The 23,599-nt window shown below is 42.8% G+C and overlaps 1 protein-coding gene across 8 annotated transcripts in view; it reads left to right on the top strand.

Annotated features, from left to right (window-relative positions):
- LOC128687247 (phosphatase and actin regulator 2-like) overlaps window positions 1-23,599 on the top strand; it is a 1,174,904-nt gene that overhangs the window by 886,838 nt on the left and 264,467 nt on the right. For 2 of the 8 annotated variants that reach the window (XM_070098446.1, XM_070098447.1), the window contains exon 2: window positions 2,297-3,906. The exons of the other annotated variants lie outside the window; for them this stretch is intronic. In XM_070098446.1, the coding sequence (XP_069954547.1) occupies window positions 3,000-3,906 (907 nt within the window). In that variant the 5' untranslated portion in view covers window positions 2,297-2,999. The remainder of the gene's footprint in view (window positions 1-2,296; window positions 3,907-23,599) is intronic. 8 annotated transcript variants of the gene reach the window in all.

The raw sequence follows: 23,599 nt of genomic DNA, 5'->3' as shown, positions 1-23,599 counted from the left end.
TGATGCTACCTGGACGTACTCTGGGTGTTAGTGATGCTACCTGGACGTACTCTGTGTTAGTGATGCTACCTGGACGTACTCTGTTAGTGATGCTACCTGGACGTACTCTGTTAGTGATGCTACCTGGACGTACTCTGTTAGTGATGCTACCTGGACGTACTCTGGGTGTTAGTGATGCTACCTGGACGTACTCTGGGTGTTAGTGATGCTACCTGGACGTACTCTGTTAGTGATGCTACCTGGACGTACTCTGGGTGTTAGTGATGCTACCTGGACGTACTCTGGGTGTTAGTGATGCTACCTGGACGTACTCTGGGTGTTAGTGATGCTACCTGGACGTACTCTGTGTTAGTGACGGGGGGCGGTGACCCTTGAAATGAACAAGTGGTCCTCTTCCCCCTTCCCTTATTCTCTTCCCCATATTTTAGTTTTTTATGTTTGATCTGACTTGTAGTTTGTGGAGGGAGGATGGAGCCTCCACTACTGCGTATTAACTAGTCACACACAAGCATGAAGGGAAGGGAGGCCGGTTATATGCTAGATGGCAGGTAACCGCCAGAAACACAACGATATAGGCTCTGACAGATTTATATTTTTCAAGTTTGCAGAATACGTTATGCCTATTTGTTCGTTCGTAACAGATAGGCTGGGAGAAATCCAAATATTTTTCCTTTAGGCTTTCTTATTGTTGGTTCTCCGAGGCTGTGGGTCCTCACAGCTGGCACTGCAGGTGGTCCATATCTGTATATAACACTGTGTATTGATCTGTATAACTGGTATATTAACCGTGGAATAACAAAGACAGGTGCAGTATGTCAGCCTTATTGACTACGTTTATCCCACACAGTGATCCTAGGTTGTGGTGTCTCCTGTGTTCATACATCCCTGTGTTTAGTTGTAGTCCTGTGTTCACACATCCCTGTGTTTAGTTGTAGTCCTGTGTTCACCCATCCCTGTGTTTAGTTGTAGTCCTGTGTTCACACATCCCTGTGTTTAGTTGTAGTCCTGTGTTCACACATCCCTGTGTTTAGTTGTAGTCCTGTGTTCACCCATCCCTGTGTTTAGTTGTAGTCCTGTGTTCACACATCCCTGTGTTTAGTTGTAGTCCTGTGTTCACACATCCCTGTGTTTAGTTGTAGTCCTGTGTTCACACATCCCTGTGTTTAGTTGTAGTCCTGTGTTCATACATCCCTGTGTTTAGTTGTAGTCCTGTGTTCACACATCCCTGTGTTTAGTTGTAGTCCTGTGTTCACACATCCCTGTGTTTAGTTGTAGTCCTGTGTTCACACATCCCTGTGTTTAGTTGTAGTCCTGTGTTCACACATCCCTGTGTTTAGTTGTAGTCCTGTGTTCACACATCCCTGTGTTTAGTTGTAGTCCTGTGTTCATACATCCCTGTGTTTAGTTGTAGTCCTGTGTTCACACATCCCTGTGTTTAGTTGTAGTCCTGTGTTCACACATCCCTGTGTTTAGTTGTAGTCCTGTGTTCACACATCCCTGTGTTTATTTGTAGTCCTGTGTTCATACATCCCTGTGTTTAGTTGTAGTCCTGTGTTCACACATCCCTGTGTTTAGTTGTAGTCCTGTGTTCACCCATCCCTGTGTTTAGTTGTAGTCCTGTGTTCACCTATCCCTGTGTTTAGTTGTAGTCCTGTGTTCATACATCCCTGTGTTTAGTTGTAGTCCTGTGTTCACCCATCCCTGTGTTTGGTTGTAGTCCTCTGCTTACACATCCCTATGTTTCCTTACACTGTCCTTTGCTCACACATCTCTTTGTTTGGTTACAGTTCTGTGTTTACATTACCAAGTCACAAACAGATCTACCTGAGCAGAGAGTACCTGACTATTTATAGTGTGCAAGTGACGTGAAGCATCAGGTGAGGAATGTTGAAGTTGATTGCTGAAAAAGAGGTTGGATTTGAGAGGGACCTGCCTGGCATGGGCCAGTAGGTTTGTTAGTATGTAGGCTAACGATGTAGTCAGTAAGGGATCGCATTACACTTCATTTGTGTCTATTGTTTTCCATCGTGTCGGTATTTTATACCATTTATCTCGGTATTAACTGTGTAGGGAACTTCAGCTAACTGGATATAAAGTAACAAATTTGCTTTTGGTCAGTGTCTGTGATATTAACTGTTGTGAACAACATCTGACTGGATATAAAATCGATTGTGATTACAGTTTAATAGGATATTGACTGCACTTGTGCAATATTGGCTTCACGTGTGCAGGTATGTGATGTTGCAGGTGTGTAATATTACCTGGGTACGTGTGTAATAATTTTGACTCTCCTCAGGTGGGGGTAACTCTCCTGTGTTAACAATGTATTGTGACATAGATGTTAACAGCAGAGAGTGATGTAAAGTTGTAGTGTCATGTGAGCCCTGGAAGATATGTGAGGGGTCCTGGGAGATGTTTTAAGGGCCTTCGGAGAGTGCAAAGACTCTCTGATAGACGTGTGAGGAGTCCTGGGAGACGTGTGAGGACCCTTGAAGACGTGTTAAGCTCCTGGGAGACGTGTGAGGCTCCTGGGAGACGTGTGACGTTCCTGGGAGGCGTGTGAGGGCCCTGGGAGACGTGCGAGGCTCCTGGGAGACGTGTTAGGCTCCTGGGAGACGTGTTAGGGGGTTATACCCTTGACGATGGTGCCTGTGGTGAGATTGGCACATTGCCTCTCTGACAGTGTCGTGCACCGCTGCTCATGGCTGGTGACCCCTGGCGGTGAACTGGCCATGGGCAGCACCACCACTAGAATCACCAGGCGCACTACCACCAACAAGAACAGTAACAGCAGCACCATCGCCCTCAGGAACAGTAACAAGACTACCCCTAAAAGCGGTAGTAGCACCATCATCAGCAACAGAAATAGCAACAACACCTCTAACGGTGTCGACATCACTATAAGCAACATTAGCCAGAACAGCAGCAATAGCATCAGCGCCACGTGAAGAAGGGTGGTTCTTGGCGGCGGATTTCTTATAGTTCGGCTCAATACGACCATGTCGCTGCTGGAGGCGGTGAAGGCGTGGACGCTGGGGCCTTGGACCAGGCGTCGCGACAAGCAGCGAGTGAGTGTGGCACTCTGGGGGGGCCGTCCTGCAGAGTCTGACATGTGTTCCCACCTACTGGGCACCCCAGGCATATACCGCAGGAGGCTCTCCTCTCCAGGCAACACCGACTTCGCAGATCTGTACCCATCTTCGTCTGCCCGCCCTGAAGGCCCTACGCCGCTAGGTACCCAGGGGCCCTCGCCCACCCGTCTCGACGGCTTCACACCCCTTGGCACCCAGCAGGCAGCACCCTCACACGGCAGTGGGGGACATCACACCTTCAGGGTCTCCCAGCTTCCACAAGATGAACTCTTTGATAACTTCGAGAAGGACGAAGAATACTTCGATGCTTCCTGTGGCGGAGAGCTCGCTGGTGGGAACCAGGAGAGTGCAGAGTGTTCTTGTAGGCACTGTGATTCTGAAACACCAGAGCTCAAGAGAGAGACACTAGCCTTATCCTGGGTGCCAACCACTGACCTCAGTGTCAAGTCACTTTCTGAAAATAGGTGCCATGCTCCCCAGGAACCAGTGGACGGGGCATTAGTGCCTCTGGGAGACCCAGATGTGAAAGCACCAGACTTTACCATATTGGTTCCCTTCGAAGATCTAGAGGTATATGAAGTTCCTACAGTGCCATGGCGCAGCTCCCTGGTGCCTAGCAGAGTGCCACACCTGGGAAATGTCTCAGAGTGCCGCAGGGCGTCCAGCGAGAGCGACTGGACGTCTTCGAGTGAGGGAATGAGTCTCGGGGACGCTCTATGGGCGGAGGTCACAGCAGAACTGAAGGATGTGTGGGACGAGATTGACCTCATTGACGACTCTCCCACTACCAGCAACCTGATGACCTGCTACCAAGGTACTCGTCCTCCTGTACACCAGTCACCCACCAACAACCTGATGACCCAGCCTCACATCAGTTCTCACTGCTTGATGATAACCTCTTCACTCAGGAAACACTTGTTCTGTTTCCTGACAAAGCTTACCTACCTACACTAACATTGTTGTTAAACCATACCACGGGCGGGGATAGAACCCGCGATCAGAGAGTAACTAGCGCGTCTGTCTGGAGTTCTAGCCCCTCCCGTGGTATGTTTTGTTTGCAGTCGTGTTATTACGATTTCGTGAAACATTGTTGTTAGCTAGTTAGTGAGATATTAACGCTAAATAAAGCAATGGTTGGATAGTGAGTGCTGACAAACAAGGTACACTAACGCAGACTGTTTCCTCTAGAGTTTTTATCATGACATGATAATTCTTTGAGCGAAACATTGTGTTATTAAAGACGGGTTGATCATCCAGTCACTCTTATGTGTGACTTGTCAACACTCGTTATTAGCTCACATAAAAGTTTATACTAACTGTGTGTTTTGTGTCCTAGTTATTAGTGCATCACTAAATGTGTGTACTCACCTGTTTGTGGTTGCAGGGGTCGATTCATAGCTCCTGGCCCCGCATCTTCTGTAGTCGCTACTAGATCCACTCTGTCCCTGTCCCCTGTGTGTGTGTGTGTGTGTGTGTGTGTGTGGACGAAACATCTTGTGTTTTATTAACATAGTGGGCGAAACGCTGCCGCCAGTAGAAGCTCTGCAACCTGTGTGTTTTATTAAACCAACAAAAAAAAAAACAATAACACATCAACTCTGACCTTTCAGCAGCCAGCTGCCTCTTCAAGGGAAACAGATGAAACGACGCTGCTGAAGGGCTTTTGATCCAAGGAGTTGTAGCTTCCTCACCCCTTACTCACCCTTCCGTAAGGATTGTATGACCGTTACAGGTTTACTGCTCCCCGTTAATAATAATGATTTATGTATACAGAACTCTAGCTCTTGGCCCCACTTATTTTTCCTCTTTATTACTGTGTCAGGTTATGTGCACCAAGAAGTATGTCAGTGTAAATATACTGAGATGTGTATCTCAGTGTATATACACTAAGAGGTGTATATATCTTGTGTATGTATATCCTAGGATGTATATATCTATGTATACGTATATCTTACTGAATATACACTGTGAGGTGTGTCAGTGTATATACATTGAGAGGTGCGTGTCAGTGTATATACAGAGAGGTGTGCCAGTGTATATACACTGAGGTGCGTCAGTGTATATACACTGAGAGGTGTCAGTGTATATATACTGAGAGGTGTGTTAGTGTATATACACTGTGAGGTGTGTCAGTTTATATACACTGAGAGGTGTGTCAGTGTATATACACTGAGAGGTGTGTCAATGTATATATACTTAGGATGTCATACCTGACAGAAGAAGTACAAAGGGAACAAAGGGTCATACAGGACATTGCAAGAAACCCAAAATATTTCTATTACTACGCAAAATCCCAAGCTAAGAACTACCTGTAGAATTGGACCACTACTGAGAGGAGACTCATGTACTGACGACGAACAGGAAATAAGTTAAATCCTAAAAGAACAGTATGAGTCGGTGTTCACAACCCACTAAATGACAGCAAGGTAGAAAATGCTGAAATATTTTTCACTCCAGAAGAAGGCCGCACAGACCAACTAACTGACATTAGTACAAATCCCATAGATTTCGAAAAAGAAATGGAAAACCTGCCCACTCACTCAGCACCTGGACCAGATTCATGGAATGCTCTATTTATAAAGAAGTGCAAAGTACCACTAGCACGAGCCCTCAGTATTCTTTGGAGAAAAAGCTTAGATCTAAGTGAAATACCGGAGGCCTTAAAGAGTGCAGACATAGCTCCTTTAGATAAGGGAGGTAGTAGAGCACTAGCTAAAAATTACAGACCAGTAGCCCTAACTTCTCACATCATAAAAATCTTCGAAAGAGTGATGAGACAGCAGGTTACAAATTTCATGGAGCAGCACAACCAACATAACCTGACTTAGCATGGTTTTAGAGCAAGACGATCATGTCTGTCACAGCTGCTGAACCATTATGACAGAATTACGGAGGCACTGGAAGACGACCAAAACACAGATGTGATTTACACAGATTTTGCAAAGGCGTTTGACAAATGCGATCATGGAGTGATAGCGCACAAAATGAAGGCCATGGGCATTACGGGGAAGGTAGGCAGATGGATTTTCGGTTTCCTAACACACAGAACACAAAAAGTAGTAGTGAACATGGCAAGATGCAGCATCAGCGAGGTAAACGCTAAGTTCCCCAAGGCACTGTCCTGGCACCTCTGCTGTTCCTCATCCTCATAGCAGACAGACAAAAACACCCGGCACAGTTTTGTATCATCATTTGCAGATGACACTAAAATAAGCATGAAAGTCAGTACGGTAGAGAACACTGCAAAAGTACAGGAAGACATAAACAGAGTTTTCCAGTGGGCAGTGGAAAACGACATGACGTTCAATGGTGACAAGTTCCAGCTGCTTAGGTATGGAAAGAATGAAGAACTCAAAAGGAACACTATATACAAAACTCAAGAGGGTCACCAAATAGAACGTAAGGAACACGTAAAAGACCTAGGAATAATTATGTCACCGGACTTTCCTTTTAAAGACCAAAATAAGACAAAGATCACGACAGCCAGGAAGATGACTGGGTGGGTATTGAGAACTTTCAAAACAAGGGAAATAATGCCGATGGTGACACTCTTCAAATTGCTAGTGCTCCCTCACTTAGTATATTGCTCAGTGCTGACGGCCCCGTTCAGGGCAGGAGAAATATCTGAGCTGGAACAAATATAGAGATCGTTTATGGCTCACCTAAACTACTGGGAACGCCTGCAAGTCTTGAACATGTACTCATTGGAGCGGAGGAGAGAGAGGTACATGATAATATATACCTGGAAGGTACTCGAGGGCTTGGTCCAAAATCTGCACACTGCCATAACAACATACTGGAATGAGAGATATGGGAGGAAGTGTAAAATAAACCCAGCGAGGAGCAGGGGTGCGGTGGGGACAATAAGGGAACACTGTATCAACATTCGTGGTCCCAGATTATTCAACATCTTACCAGAAGATATCAGAAACACTGCTGGAACAAGTGTAGAAGTCTTCAAGAGGAAACTAGACAAGTATCTCCACCAGGTGCCAGATCAACCAGACTGTTATGGATATGTGGGACAACGAACCTCCAACAGCAACAACCTGGTTGACCAGGCGAGCACCAGACGAGCCTGGCCCATGGCCGGGCTCAGAGAGTAGATATACTCTCGAAATTCTTCAAAGGTAAAGGTCAAGGTGTGTCAGTGTATATACACTGAGAGGTGTGTCAGTGTATATACACTGTGAAGTGTGTCAGTGTATATACACTGTGAGGTGTGTCAGTGTATATACACTGTGAAGTGTGTCAGTGTATATACACTGTGAGGTGTGTCAGTGTATATACACTGTGAGGTGTGTCAGTGTATATACACTGTGAAGTGTGTCAGTGTATATACACTGAGAGGTGTGTCAGTGTATATACACTGTGAAGTGTGTCAGTGTATATACACTGAGAGGTGTGTCAGTGTATATACACTGTGAAGTGTGTCAGTGTATATACACTGAGAGGTGTGTCAGTGTATATACACTGAGAGGTGTGTCAGTGTATATACACTGTGAAGTGTGTCAGTGTATATACACTGAGAGGTGTGTCAGTGTATATACACTGAGAGGTGTGTCAGTGTATATACACTGTGAAGTGTGTCAGTGTATATACACTGAGAGGTGTGTCAGTGTATATACACTGAGAGGTGTGTCAGTGTATATACACTGAGAGGTGTGTCAGTGTATTTACACTGAGAGGTGTGTCAGTGTATATACACTGAGAGGTGTGTCAGTGTATATACACTGAGAGGTGTGTCAGTGTATATGCACTGAGAGGTGTCAGTGTATATACACTGTGAGGTGTGTCAGTGTATGTACACTGAGAGGTGTGTCAGTGTATATACACTGTGAGGTGTGTGTATATACACTGAGAGGTGTGTCAGTGTATATACACTGAGAGGTGTGTCAGTGTATATACACTGAGAGGTGTGTCAGTGTATATCCACTGAGGTGTGTCAGTGTATATACACTGAGGGGTGTGTCACTGTGTATACACTGAGAGGTGTGTCAGTGTATATACACTGAGAGGTATGTCAGTGTATATACAGTGAGAGGTGTGTCAGTTTATATACTGAGAGGTGTGTCAGTGTATATACACTGAGAGGTGTGTCAGTGTATATACTGAGAGGTGTGTCAGTGTATATACACTGAGAGGTGTCAGTGTATATACACAGGTGTGTCAGTGTATATACACTGAGAGGTGTGTCAGTGTATATACACTGAGAGGTGTGTCAGTGTATATACACTGAGAGGTGTGTCAGTGTATATACACTGAGAGGTGTGTCAGTGTATATACACTGAGAGGTGTGTCAGTGTATATACACTGAGGTGTGTCAGTGTATATACACTGAGAGGTGTGTCAGTGTATATACACTGAGGTGTGTCAGTGTATATACACTGAGAGGTGTGTCAGTGTATATACACTGAGAGGTGTGTCAGTGTATATACACTGAGAGGTGTGTCAGTGTATATACACTGAGAGGTGTGTCAGTGTATATACACTGAGAGGTGTGTCAGTGTATATACACTGAGAGGTGTGTCAGTGTATATACACTGAGAGGTGTGTCAGTGTATATACACTGTGAGGTGTGTCAGTGTATATACACTGAGAGGTGTGTCAGTGTATATACACTGAGAGGTGTGTCAGTGTATATACACTGAGAGGTGTGTCAGTGTATATACACTGAGAGGTGTGTCAGTGTATATACACTGAGAGGTGTGTCAGTGTATATACACTGAGAGGTGTGTCAGTGTATATACACTGAGAGGTGTGTCAGTGTATATACACTGTGAGGTGTGTCAGTGTATATACACTGAGAGGTGTGTCAGTGTATATACACTGAGAGGTGTGTCAGTGTATATACACTGAGAGGTGTGTCAGTGTATATACACTGAGAGGTGTGTCAGTGTATATACACTGAGAGGTGTGTCAGTGTATATACACTGAGAGGTGTGTCAGTGTATATACACTGAGAGGTGTGTCAGTGTATATACACTGAGAGGTGTGTCAGTGTATATACACTGAGAGGTGTGTCAGTGTATATACACTGAGAGGTGTGTCAGTGTATATACACTGAGAGGTGTGTCAGTGTATATACACTGTGAGGTGTGTCAGTGTATATACACTGAGAGGTGTGTCAGTGTATATACACTGAGAGGTGTGTCAGTGTATATACACTGAGAGGTGTGTCAGTGTATATACACTGAGAGGTGTGTCAGTGTATATACACTGAGAGGTGTGTCAGTGTATATACACTGAGAGGTGTGTCAGTGTATATACACTGAGAGGTGTGTCAGTGTATATACACTGAGAGGTGTGTCAGTGTATATACACTGAGAGGTGTGTCAGTGTATATACACTGAGAGGTGTGTCAGTGTATATACACTGTGAGGTGTGTCTGTATATACACTGAGAGGTGTGTCAGTGTATATACACTGAGAGGTGTGTCAGTGTATATACACTGAGAGGTGTGTCAGTGTATATACACTGAGAGGTGTGTCAGTGTATATACACTGAGAGGTGTGTCAGTGTAAATACACTGAGAGGTGTGTCAGTGTATATACACTGAGAGGTGTGTCAGTGTATATACACTGAGAGGTGTGTCAGTGTATATATCTTAGTGTACAGTTCTGGCGTTATTATATATTTTTTTTAAATTTAATATTTTTCTACTTAAAGGTGAGTTATGCCTCTCACTGACTGTTAATGCATTTATTTTGACACATCAATGTATATCAACTATTTTACGTTGATTAATATTTAGTCTGACCAGCCCTAGCATCCATAAGTGCTTGAAGACGTTATTAATATTTAGTCTGACCAGCCCTAGCATCCATAAGTGCTTCAAGACGTTATTAATATTTAGTCTGACCAGCCCTAGCATCCATAAGTGCTTCAAGACGTTATTAATATTTAGTCTGACCAGCCCTAGCATCCATAAGTGCTTCAAGACGTTATTAATATTTAGTCTGACCAGCCCTAGCATCCATAAGTGCTTCAAGACGTTATTAATATTTAGTCTGACCAGCCTTAGCATCCATAAGTGCTTCAAGACGTTATTAATATTTAGTCTGACCAGCCCTAGCATCCATAAGTGCTTCAAGACGTTATTAATATTTAGTCTGACCAGCCCTAGCATCCATAAGTGCTTCAAGACGTTATTAATATTTAGTCTGACGAGCCCTAGCATCCATAAGTGCTTCAAGACGTTATTAATATTTAGTCTGACCAGCCCTAGCATCCATAAGTGCTTCAAGACGTTATTAATATTTAGTCTGACCAGCCCTAGCATCCATAAGTGCTTCAAGACGTTATTAATATTTAGTCTGACCAGTCCTAGCGTCCATAAGTGCTTCAAGACGTTATTAATATTTAGTCTGACCAGCCCTAGCATCCATAAGTGCTTCAAGACGTTATTAATATTTAGTCTGACCAGCCCTAGCATCCATAAGTGCTTCAAGACGTTATTAATATTTAGTCTGACCAGCCCTAGCATCCATAAGTGCTTCAAGACGTTATTAATATTTAGTCTGACCAGCCCTAGCATCCATAAGTGCTTCAAGACATGTGGGCATCATGACAACCATCAAAGTTTTCCATAATTCCTTGATTATGGCAGAATTAAACCAAATGTTAATAAGGCGTTCTATAAGTTGCAGTTTGGTGGTAATGGCAACTTCATGTATTCCATCCTTCAGTACAAATCATCAGTTCTCGATAGGGTTCTTGTCGGTGGAATTTCCAGCCCATGGGAGCAGCTCAGCGCCATTTTGTGTTCACATCTTTACCGATTTTGTCGTGTTACGTAGAACTTATTCTTGTTGATATATCCAAAGTCCATCACCATACCAGTCCTTTACCTTTGGCAGTCATTAGTTCTGTAATACTTCTGTACTTCTGGTTCATGGTACCATCAACAATGTACAAACAACTTGTTCCATGAACGGAAATGTCTCCCCACACCATGATTTTCTGAGGAAATTTGACCATCTTCTTCAGACATTCAGGCATAAATTCCTCACCTGACAGCTTTCTTACAGTCAACACACTGTCATCCAGCACTACAATAGTTGATTCATCAGACAACACAACCTGTAGTAACACAAGACAATACAAGTGGTGGAACAACCAGAGATGATGAATGGTACTCTTATTTTTTTTTAAGTACAATTGTCATTTTACTAATGATTATGTTCTTTTATGAACAACAAATGAACTGAATAGCTAAATGTAATTCTTACCTGCTGCTATTGTTCAGAAGTTCACTTATTGTGATTGTTAGTCCAGGTTAAACGTTTCTGTATCATGGCTACAGTAAGTCGCCACTTATTTCTGGGACGATGTTTTTAATCCACTCTCAAAAAGCCTGTAGCTTAGGCTTGGGCCAGTGAGTGGCTTGGACCTCCCTAAAATGGGCCAGTACGCCTGCTGCAGTGCTCATTCTTTCTTGTGTAACTTTACTTCGGGCAAGGTGAACACCTGCTGCTACTGGGTCAGAGGAAATCTGCCTGTAAGTTGCACTTCTGCTGTTAAGAGCAATTCGCATTATTTTTCTGTCTAATCTCGGTGTTGCCTTCCGTTTTCTACCACATCTTCCCAGAGTCAAGTAATCGTAACGCGACGGTCTGGAATTTTGAGACTCTCTGATCGCGGGTTCTAACCCCACCCGTGGTATGGTTTATCTTCCCATCCTTTCTGAGTTGAGTCTTGATCGTAATTCAGTTTCTTAAATTTACTGATTGAGTTGAAACACCACGTTTTATCTCTGTTTCTGTTTCATTGTGCTATCAGTCAATAAAACGATTATCAGTCCCACTTTACGAGGACTCAAATCGCTATTTGTACTCTTTTCTGCTGACTCTTTCTGACCATTAAACTGCTGGAAAAACAAAGTCATTTTTAGTAGCATGAGCACATAAAATACACACTAATGGAATTATCACAGTCAGTAACAAATAGAAGACAACCTTTGCATGGATAAAACCAGGACAGAAAGACCGCCCGTCTGATTCAGACAGCAACTGAGATACGTCTCTGGACGGACACCACACCGCCCGTCTAATTCAGTGTTGCCAACCATTGTACGTTCAGAGTTGCTGGACAAAAACTGGCAACACTCTTAAACTCTTTTAAAGTTAATTTTAAATGCTTACCCGGTACTAATGTATATAAAAATCCATTAGCAATCACTGAAATTGCCTTAACCGACTTTTAATAGAAAAATATCTAATTTTTAAAAATCCATAATAATGCCAGTACTGTATATACAAACTGATATGTGTGTGTATCTATGTATATACACACGATCCTGGCCCAAGGCCGGGCTCTGGGAATATTCTCGAAACTCATCAAAAGTATATTAAAGATACAGGTGAGAAAAATACATCATAATCTACACCTGGAAAATTTTAGGATTGGTCCCAAATTTGCACACACAGATGACGAAAGTAAGAGACTTGGCAGACGAAGTAAAATATCCACAATAAAAGCAGGAGTGTCATGAGTACACTCGGGAAAACCTTAATAAGTGGGAAAGACCCAAGACTTTTCAAGAAACTCCGACCATAAATAAGGGGAATTACCATCAGTCCTCTGGCTGTCTTCAAGAGGGAAGTAGACAGGGTTCCCAGGTCATTCCTTGATAAGTTGGGCTGTGGTGCACCAACTGCCTGGTTGATCAGGCCATCTATGGTGAGGTCTGGTTTAGGCATCAGGAGTGTTGACTCTGTGAACACTCTAGGTAGACTCCAGGTACACTAATACTTGCTCAAGCATCTTGTGAGTTTCACTAAGTGTTTTGTCAAACTTGAAGCACAATTTCAAACACACACTGTTCTATCATTTAAAGATTCCATTTTGCTACACAATCACAAGTGTGCACTGACAGAGTCCATATAAAGCCTCAGCGACCGCGCCGACACTCTCAATGTTACTCACAAATAGAGTGTACTGAACACTGTCACCTACACCGCTGTCACATGTCACCCAGGAAGAACACCGAAATTTGTGTACATGAACATTTTTGCTAACACCTCATTCGTGCCAGATGAACCAGGCTGTGATGGGTAAGTGGACCAGCATGCTGGCCCAGCAACAGCCTGCTTGACCAGGCAAGCACCAAAGAAGCCTGACGTAGGACTGGGCTGCTGGAGAAGGAAAACTCGAGAAACCCTTCTAATGTATATAGCTGTATAACCCTTGTGGTTTAGCGCTTCTTTTTGATAATAATAATAATAATAATAATAATAATAATAATAATAATAATAATAATAATAATAATAATATTGTTTTTACAGACATGAGGGACATGATAGCATGTTAAGAGCACACAGTTATGTAGAGCATTTCCAGTCAAGTAGAATGTCTTTCCTGCCTTTAACAGAGCTGTCAACACTGAACAGTAGTCTAGGCGAGAGAGCACAAGTGATGTGAATAATGTCACCATTGTTAGTGTGTACGTTTAACCTATAATAATAATAATAATAATAATAATAATAATAATAATAATAATAATAATAATAATAATTATTATTATTATTATTATTATTATTATTATTATTTCTTCAAGTACATGTACAAGGTATATAGACCATGTCTGACATCAGTGACATACTATATAAAGAGCACCTTGTTATTCAGAGCGTTTCGGGCAAATCAGGTCAATTTTTTCCCAGGATGCGACCCACACCAGTCCACTAACACCCAGGTGCCTATTTTACTGCTAGGTGAACATGGAAAGCAGGTATCTTAAGGAAACACGTCCTTATGTTTCCAGTAGGTCAGTAAGATGCCACTGAAGATGTCACGGTGGTTAAGACGTCACAGGGTGAGACTGATTACGTATTTTAAGGGACACGTCAGTTCCCCTGTTTTCTAACATGTTATTTTTCCACTATAATGCACCTTGTCCATAATTACTATCACATTTGTTTTGTTTCGTAAGGTGAAGTCCAGGATCTTGACTTAATTCATGGTATATAGGTAAGACACATAGGCAACAGTTAGGCAACTTTATTCCGAAACGTTTCGCCTACACAGTAGGCTTCTTCAGTCGAATACAGAAAGTAGGCAAGAACAGTAGAGATGTGAAGACGATGTAATCAGTCCATCACCCTTGAAATCGTAGAATTTGAGGTTGTCAGTCCCTCGGCCTGGAGAAGTTCAGTTCCATACTCTGCACCTCTCCTTCCGACAGTATTTAAGTCTCCGCACTGTCGCTTGATCTTCAGATAGTTCCTGACTATGGAACTGAACTTCTCCAGGCTGAGGGACTGACAACATCAAATTCTACGACTTCAAGGGTGATGGACTGATTACATCGTCTTCACATCTCTACTGTTCCTGCCTACTTTCTGTATTCGACTGAAGAAGCCTACTGTGTAGGCGAAATGTTTCGGAATAAAGTTGCCTAACTGTTGCCTATGTGTCTTACCTATATACCATGAATTAAGGAAAGATCCTGGACTTCACCTTACGAAACAAAGCAAATGTGATATTAATTATGGACAAGGTAGATTATAAGGGAAAAATAAACCTGATATTAGGAAAAAGGGAAACTCAGACGTCTCCTAAGAGTTTCTTGACCATGACTGTGAGGATGGGTCGTGCTACTTCACTCTCACACACTCTCTCACACACTATCTCACATACTCTCTCACACACACTATCTCACATACTCTCTCTCACACACTCTCTCACATACTCTCTCTCACACTCTCACACAGGTATGTGGGTTAATCTTCTTTATGTTCTCCTGAGACCTTCCCACGATCCTCTTTGTGGGAGGGAGGGATGGAAGGGTGGTTGGGAGAGGTAGTGGTGGGGAGGCTGGGAGAAGAGGTGGGGGATGCTGGGAGAGGAGGTGGTGGTGGGGGAGAAGAGGTGGTGGTGAGGGAGAAGAGGTGGTGGTGAGGGAGAAGAGGTGGTGGTGAGGGAGAAGAGGTGGTGGTGAGGGAGAAGAGGTGGTGTTGGGAGAGAAGAGGTGGTCGGGGGGATACTGGTAATTATTGCTGCTCTTGTTGCTGTTACTCCTGTTGCTGTTACTCTTGTTGCTGTTACTCCTGTTGCTGTTACTCCTGTTGTTGTTACTATTATATCTGTTTTGTTTGTCTTGCTGCTGTTCTTATTGTTGTCGCTACTATTGATGCTGTTATTTCTGTTGTTTTGTTTCTGTTACCATTGTTGCGACTGTTACTATTGTTACTGTTGGTGTTTCTGTTGTTACTGTTTGTTATTGTTACTGTTTGTGTTATTGTTACTGTTTATGTTGTTACTGTTGATGTTACTGTTACTGCCGATGTCACTGTTACTGTTTATGTTGTTACTGTTTGTTAATGTTACTGTTGATGTTACTGTTACTGCCGATGTCACTTACTGTTGATGTCATTGTTACTGTTGATATTACTGTAACTGTTGATGTTATTGTTACTGTTACTGTTGATGTTATTGTTACTGTTACTGTTGATGTTATTGTTACTGTTACTGGTGATATTATTGTTACTGTTACTTTATACAGCAGTATTCCAGCCTGGAGAGGACAAGTGACTCTAAGAGGATCATAGTCCTGGCACGTCTTGTTTTGAAGGTTCTAAATATCCAGCCTATCATTTTGAACGTTCTAGTTATCCAGTATTGTTTTAAATGCTCTAGTTATCCATCCTAACAATTTGAAGGTTCTAATTATCCAGCCTATCATTTTGAAGGTTCTAATTATCCAGCCTATCATTTTGAACATTCTAGTTATCCAGTATTGTTTTGAAGGTTCGAATTATCCAATATTGTTTTGAGGGTTCTAGTTATCCAGTATTGTTTTGAGGGTTCTAGTTATCCAGTATTGTTTTGAAGGTTCTAATTATCCATCATTATTTTGAAGGTTCTAGTTATGCAGCCTATCATTTTGAAAGTTATAGTTATCCAGTCTGTCATTTTGAGGGTTCTAGTTATCCAATATTGTTTTGAAGGTTCTAGTTATCGAGTATTGTTTTAAAGGTTCTAGTTATCCAGTATTGTTTTAAAGGTTCTAGTTATCCAGTATTGTTTTAAAGGTTCTAGTTATCCAGTATAGTTTTAAAGGTTCTAGTTATCCAGTATTGCTTTAAAGGTTCTAGTTATCCAGTATTGTTTTACAGGTTCTAGTTATCCAACCTGTCATTTTCCTTGTGGTTGTGATAACATTGTTGTGATCCTGGAGTGTGAGATCTCGCAATAACTCTACTAAGTCCCTCACAGTAATCCTTTGCTTTATTTTAGAATGGCTTGAGTTTGTTGCACATTCCCTTCCAGTTTTTATTGCCCCGTTTTATAAATAGTGGAGAAACTGACACTTGTCCTCATAGCTCTAGGCATTTCGTGTTGGAATCAACACTGTCAGGAGCTTGCAGTGTTGCAGAAAGAGAAGGAAATCATGTTGTCAGTGGCCCACTGCAAGACGTTGTTTATATCAGCTTTGTGGTTTCTTGTGTCCTCATTGGATGACATGTGTGTCGTAAGAGGCGACTAAAATGCCGGGAGCAAGGGGGTAGTAACCCCTTCTCCTGTATATATTACTAAATTTACAAAGAAAGATGTTTGTTTTTCGTTTTGGATCACCTTGCTTTGCTGAGATATTATTTTTAATATTATTATTAGTAGTAGTAATAGTAGTAGTACTAGCAGCAGCAGTAGTAGTAATATTAGAAGCAATCGTAGTAATAGTAGTAGTAGTAGTAGTAGCAGTAGTAGTAATAATAGAAGCAATACTAGAAGTAGTAATAGTAGTAGTAATAATAAAAGCAATAGTAGTAGTAATAGTAATATCTGCAGTAGTAGTTGAAGTGGTAGTAGCTGTTGAGAAGCTGAGACAGAGCAGGACAACTCTCGAAACCTGTCACAGGTATATCACAGACCTAAAAAAAAAAGGGGGGCAAGTCCTTGTTTTACACCTGCGTTGTTCTCTTTCTGTGCATTCTTCAGTCTACAGATGCTCTTCCCTTATTATCCTCTCCATTGTCGTGGAGAGAAAACGTCTGTGTGTCATCAGTACTCATCTAATCATCAATATTTTTCTAATTATGTCTTTGTTTAAAGGCGTGAATGTCACAGAAAGGAGGTAGGTTGGTAGACAGCAGTCATCCAGGGAGGTACTACCCTCCTGTCAGTTGAAATAGAAAGCCACACTCTGGCAGGATTGCTGACCTTTTTCTGTCTTATAAATACGTAAGATTACAGGTAAATCTTACTGTCTCGTGAAGACGTAAGATTACAGGTAAATCTTACTGTCTGGTGAAGACGTAAGATTACAGGTAAATATTACTGTCTGGTGAAGACGTAAGATTACAGGTAAATATTACTGTCTGGTGATGACGTAGGATTACAGGTAAATCTTACTGTCTGGTGAAGACGTAAGATTACAGGTAAATATTACTGTCTGGTGATGACGTAGGATTACAGGTAAATCTTACTGTCTGGTGAACACATAAGATAATCCACAGACTCAGTAACAGACAACCGTAGCAGACTACAGTTATGTGCTGACAGTTTTTCAAAACTACAGTTGTGTGCTGACAGCATCTTTCTCAAGTCTGGCGAGATGTAACCCACCTGGAAACTAGACATTATTTTCTATAATACTTCATGTAAAGCGCTAAATCTGCGGCCCCTTCATCACGTCAAGTGCTGGTTGTTGCAGCCTCCCTCCACCAACACCAGCGCCACCTAACTGTTCTCACATACCAATGTTAAATATATACTATTTACTGCCTACATGCATATATATATATATATATATATATATATATATATATATATATATATATATATATATATATATATATATATATATATATATATATATATATATATGCAATACAATTGTAGGCAGGCGATATTAACACTACAAGACAAGCCACTGAGGACGGAAGTCTTCAGCTCAAGTACTTTCACACTTATCGTGCGTCATCAGGAGCTATGCAGTGTTGCAAGAGTAGCAACAGAAGGAATGAGGGGGAAGTTATGTCAGTTAGGTGGAGTGGTGACACTAGGAGACATCTCCTCTCACATAATAAGAGGCACCGGTCTGTCTGCCAACCATCAACCCTTCCTTCCCACTCCTCTCCTATATGGGATAGGGTAGAAGAGGCCATACGTGTTTACAGAAAGTGGGAATCAGATTAATAAGAGATGTAATAGCCAGCCCTAAGCTTCCTCTGATCGCCATCAACAAGTCATGTGATATAGATTACGTTGTATTAGTTAATAATACATATACGAAACGATATGTATAAACCTTTTAATTAATAAGAGTCAAATGCGCTCATTTGTCAGCTTTACCGTACGTCCCGGGAGGAATCCAGGATGTTCGCAAGAATCTCTTAATATATTCCTATATTTGCGTATATTCATATATTCCTAAGTACTTCCTACTGATATCCTCAGTATCAATCATTATGTCTATACCTTGGTTATTTATGAATCTCTCATAGTATTCCAATTATTCTTTAAGGTATTCTTTAAGTACTAAAAACAGACTTCATGAATTTTCCGATTATCCTTTATCACCACATAACAGCTTAACCTGTAAGGTGGTTGCAGTCACCATGTTGCAGTCACTGACTCACTTAACCTTGTGTACCTATACCTTATGCAACTGTAGCTAAATGGTTTTAATCTTAATGGTTATGTATTATACCGACGGGCAGGGCACTTTGACAATGTGCGAAATGTGAGGAGAATGTTGATCTAACGTCACCAGAACCTCGCGAGGCCCTGTGGCATAATGAGCAATTCTGTGATTTTGTGTAGCACTGTTGTTTAAGGTTGTGCACAATAGATTCCACTAAATAGCTGTCGAGTTTGTACAACTCATAAGTTGAGTTATATAAGGCATTCCTATCATGTTTCAAGAGCGAGGATTCAATTACATTTCTTCCCATGACGGAAGTGTCGGGTAGAGTGATCTGGGCAGCAGTCCACCCTGGTAGGTGATTGCAAGAACTAACGTGGTTGAAGATGACATTGGACTCCTGGTCCATCCTGACTGAATACTGATGTTGGGCTAATATGGTTTCCTGAGGTTTACCAGTTTCAAATACTTGAAAAATGGGTAAAGAGTGCATGGGACCTTGTAAACACAACCCACAATATCAGTGTGTACTGTTTCACTGTCCCATTATTTTTGAAGGCAGTGTTTATATTAAACTTTTTAATGCCTCACACAGGCTGACTTAATTCTCATTGTACAGTAAAGTCAGAGCATTTTTCCCGGCAGGCACTTAGGTTCAGTCGTGTAGAAAGTCTTCCTAGCTGACGGTAGGGTCTTCTTAACAAAATCCATGGGATATTTCGGTTTTGTCTCTGTGTTAAATATCTTATTGATTTCATCTTGTCAATACTCAGGACTGCAGATACACAAAGTTCTCGGGAACATTATAAGGGAAAACCCTGCATTTAACCCTAGATTGATTTGGAATAGTGAATATATGACGTCATATTGGTCAACCTCTTGTAAACTGTAAATCTGGATCATCTGTCAACACGATGGATTAAAGCATCTAGGAAATATAGAGCATTCTCAATTTTATGCTCTGTGGTGAACTTAATGGAAAGTACTAGACTATTAAGTGTAGGTAGGAACTCATCAATGTTGTGATCTCTAGGCCAAAGGCAAAGAACATCATTATGTATCTGAACCACCTAGCATTATTTTGGAGAATATCCTTAAGTAGTGTAGTCTCATAGAATTCCATATACAGGTTGCTGAATAAAGAGCTGAGGGGATTTTCTATGGTCATGTCTTGATTTTGAGCAAAGTATTTACCTTCAAACACAAATTTACAGCCGGTAACACAAAGGTTAATTAGTTCAGTAATTATATTCGTGGGGTAGGGCAAGAAGTTTTCTGGTTGGTCTTGAAGTTAGGTCAGCAGGTCAGGAACAGTGACTCTGGTTGGTCTTGAAGGTAGGTCAGCAAGTCAGGGACAGTGACTGTGGTTGGTCTTGAAGTTAGGTCAGCAAGTCAGGGACAGTGACTCTGGTTGGTCTTGAAGTTAGGTCAGCAAGTCAGGAACAGTGACTCTGGTTGGTCTTGAAGGTAGGTCAGCAAGTCAGGAACAGTGACTCTGGTTGGTCTTGAAGTTAGGTCAGCAAGTCAGGAACAGTGACTCTGGTTGGTCTTGAAGGTAGGTCAGCAAGTCAGGAACAGTGACTCTGGTTGGTCTTGAAGATAGGTCAGCAGGTCAGGAACAGTGACTCTGGTTGGTCTTGAAGGTAAGTCAGCAGGTCAGGAACAGTGACTCTGGTTGGTCTTGAAGGTAGGTCAGTAAGTCAGGGACAGTGACTCTGGTTGATCTTGAAAGTAGGTCAGTAAGTCAGGGACAGTGACTCTGGTTGGTCTTGAAGGTAGGTCAGCAGGTCAGGAACAGCGACTCTGGTTGGTCTTGAAGGTAGGTCAGTAAGTCAGGGACAGTGACTCTGGTTGGTCTTGAAGGTAGGTCAGCAGGTCAGGAACAGTGACTCTGGTTGGTCTTGAAGGTAGGTCAGTAAGTCAGGGACAGTGACTCTGGTTGGTCTTGAAGGTAGGTCAGCAGGTCAGGAACAGTGACTCTGGTTGGTCTTGAAAGTAGGTCAGTAAGTCAGGGACAGTGACTCTGGTTGGTCTTGAAGGTAGGTCAGCAGGTCAGGAACAGTGACTCTGGTTGGTCTTGAAGGTAGGTCAGTAAGTCAGGGACAGTGACTCTGGTTGGTCTTGAAAGTAGGTCAGTAAGTCAGGGACAGTGACTCTGGTTGGTCTTGAAGGTAGGTCAGCAGGTCAGGGACAGTGACTCTGGTAAACACAGTTGTCACATCAAAACTCACAAGGGTCAAGTCGTGTGAAATGTTTAACTTCTGGAGCGCCTCTATATGGTCAGCATTATTTTTAATATGCACATCCGAGTGATGGAACTAAGAACCCTCTTGACCAGGCCAATTACCACTTCAGTAAACGTCTTAATTTAAACGTTATTGAAGGGGAATGAAGAACTAATTGAACACCTGTCAGCAAGGTGGACAACTCTACCGTATCTTTATGGGTTGATCAAGACTTGTAAACCAGGGAACCCAGTTCGTCCTATCTTAAGTTCAGTATACTCAACAACATATAACCTCTCTAAATAGTTGGTTAAACTTCTGACTGCTACGGTCGGGAGGATCGTGTATGCCCAGTTTATAGGGCATCTGTGACCGAGTGATACAGAGTATCACTTAGGAATCTTGCCAGTTTTCCCTGTAGTGAGATCGAGCACTATACCCGCCTGTTTCTGCGTGGTGTGTGTGTGTGTACTCACCTAGTTGAGGTTGCGGGGGTCGAGTCCGAGCTCCTGGCCCCGCCTCTTCACTGATCGCTACTAGGTCACTCTCCCTGAACCGTGAGCTTTATCATACCTCTGCTTAAAGCTATGTATGGATCCTGCCTCCACTACATCGCTTCCCAAACTATTCCACTTACTGACTACTCTGTGGCTGAAGAAATACTTCCTAACATCCCTCTGATTCATCTGTGTCTTCAACTTCCAACTGTGTCCCCTTGTTACTGTGTCCAATCTCTGGAACATCCTGTCTTTATCCACCTTGTCAATTCCTCTCAGTATTTTGTATGTCGTTATCATGTCCCCCTTATCTCTCCTGTCTTCCAGTGTCGTCAGGTTGATTTCCCTTAACCTCTCCTCGTAGGACATACCTCTTAGCTCTGGGACTAGTCTTGTTGCAAACCTTTGCACTTTCTCTAGTTTTTTTACGTGCTTGGCTAGGTGTGGGTTCCAAACTGGTGCCGCATACTCCAATATGGGCCTGGTTACCTGGAGGTTATTCCGGGGATCAACGCCCCCGCGGCCCGGTCCATGACCAGGCCTCCCGATGGATCAGGACCTGATCAACTAGGCTGTTACTGCTGGCCGCACGCAGTCCGACGTACGAGCCACAGCCCGGCTGATCGTACCTAACGGCCTAACGTACACGGTGTACAGGGTCCTGAACGATTCCTTATTAAGATGTCGGAATGCTGTTCTGAGGTTTGCCAGGCGCCCATATGCTGCAGCAGTTATTTGGTTGATGTGCGCTTCAGGAGATGTGCCTGGTGTTATACTCACCCCAAGATCTTTTTCCTTGAGTGAGGTTTGTAGTCTCTGGCCCCATAGACTGTACTCCATCTGCGGTCTTCTTTGCCCTTCCCCAATCTTCATGACTTTGCATTTGGTGGGATTGAACTCCAGGAGCCAATTGCTGGACCAGGTCTGCAGCCTGTCCAGATCCCTTTGTAGTTCTGCCTGGTCTTCGATCGAGTGAACTCTTCTCATCAACTTCACGTCATCTGCAAACAGGGACACCTCAGAGTCTATTCCTTCCGTCATGTCGTTCACAAATACCAGAAACAGCACTGGTCCTAGGACTGACCACTGTGGGACCCCGCTGGTCACAGGTGCCCACTCTGACACCTCGCCATGTACCATGGCTCGCTGCTGTCTTCCTGACAAGTATTCCCTGATCCATTGTAGTGCCTTCCCTGTTATCTCTGCTTGGTCCTCCAGTTTTTGCACCAATCTCTTGTGTGGAACTGTGTCAAACGCCTTCTTGCAGTCCAAGAATATGCAATCCACCCACCCCTCTCTCTCTTGTCTTACTGCTGTCACCATGTCATAGAACTCCAGTAGGTTTGTGACACAGGATTTCCCGTCCCTGAAACCATGTTGGCTGCTGTTGATGAGATCATTCCTTTCTAGGTGTTCCACCACTCTTCTGATAATCTTCTCCATGATTTTGCATACTATACATGTCAGTGACACTGGTCTGTAGTTTAATGCTTCATGTCTGTCTCCTTTTTTAAAGATTGGGACTACATTTGCTGTCTTCCATGCCTCAGGCAATCTTCCTGTTTCGATAGATGTATTGAATATTGTTGTTAGGGGTACACATAGCGCCTCTGCTCCCTCTCTCAATACCCATGGGGAGATGTTATCTGGCCCCATTGCCTTTGAGGTATCTAGCTCACTCAGAAGCCTCTTCACTTCTTCCTCGGTTGTGTGCACTGTGTCCAGCACATGGTGGTGTGCCCCACCTCTCCGTCTTTCTGGAGCCCCTTCTGTCTCCTCTGTGAACACTTCTTTGAATCTCTTGTTGAGTTCCTCACATACTTCACTGTCATTTCTTGTTGTCTCTCCTCCTTCCTTCCTTAGCCTGATTACCTGGTCCTTGACTGTTGTTTTCCTCCTGATGTGGCTGTACAACAGTTTCGAGTCAGATTTGGCTTTCGCTGCTATGTCATTTTCATATTGTCTTTGGGCCTCCCTTCTTATCTGTGCATATTCGTTTCTGGCTCTGCGATTGCTCTCCTTATTCTCCTGGGTCCTTTGCCTTCTATATTTCTTCCATTCCCTAGCACACTTGGTTTTTGCCTCCCTGCACCTTTGGGTAAACCATGGGCTCATCCTGGCTTTTTCATTATTCCTGTTACCCTTGGGTACAAACCTCTCCTCAGCCTCCTTGCATTTTGTTGCTACATATTCCAT

Source organism: Cherax quadricarinatus, chromosome 62 (genome assembly GCF_038502225.1).
Source record: "Cherax quadricarinatus isolate ZL_2023a chromosome 62, ASM3850222v1, whole genome shotgun sequence".
In the NCBI taxonomy this organism is placed as follows: Eukaryota; Metazoa; Arthropoda; class Malacostraca; order Decapoda; family Parastacidae; genus Cherax; species Cherax quadricarinatus.
The sequence above is the reverse complement of the archived record's forward strand: the minus strand, read 5'-3'. Positions and strand labels throughout refer to the sequence as shown.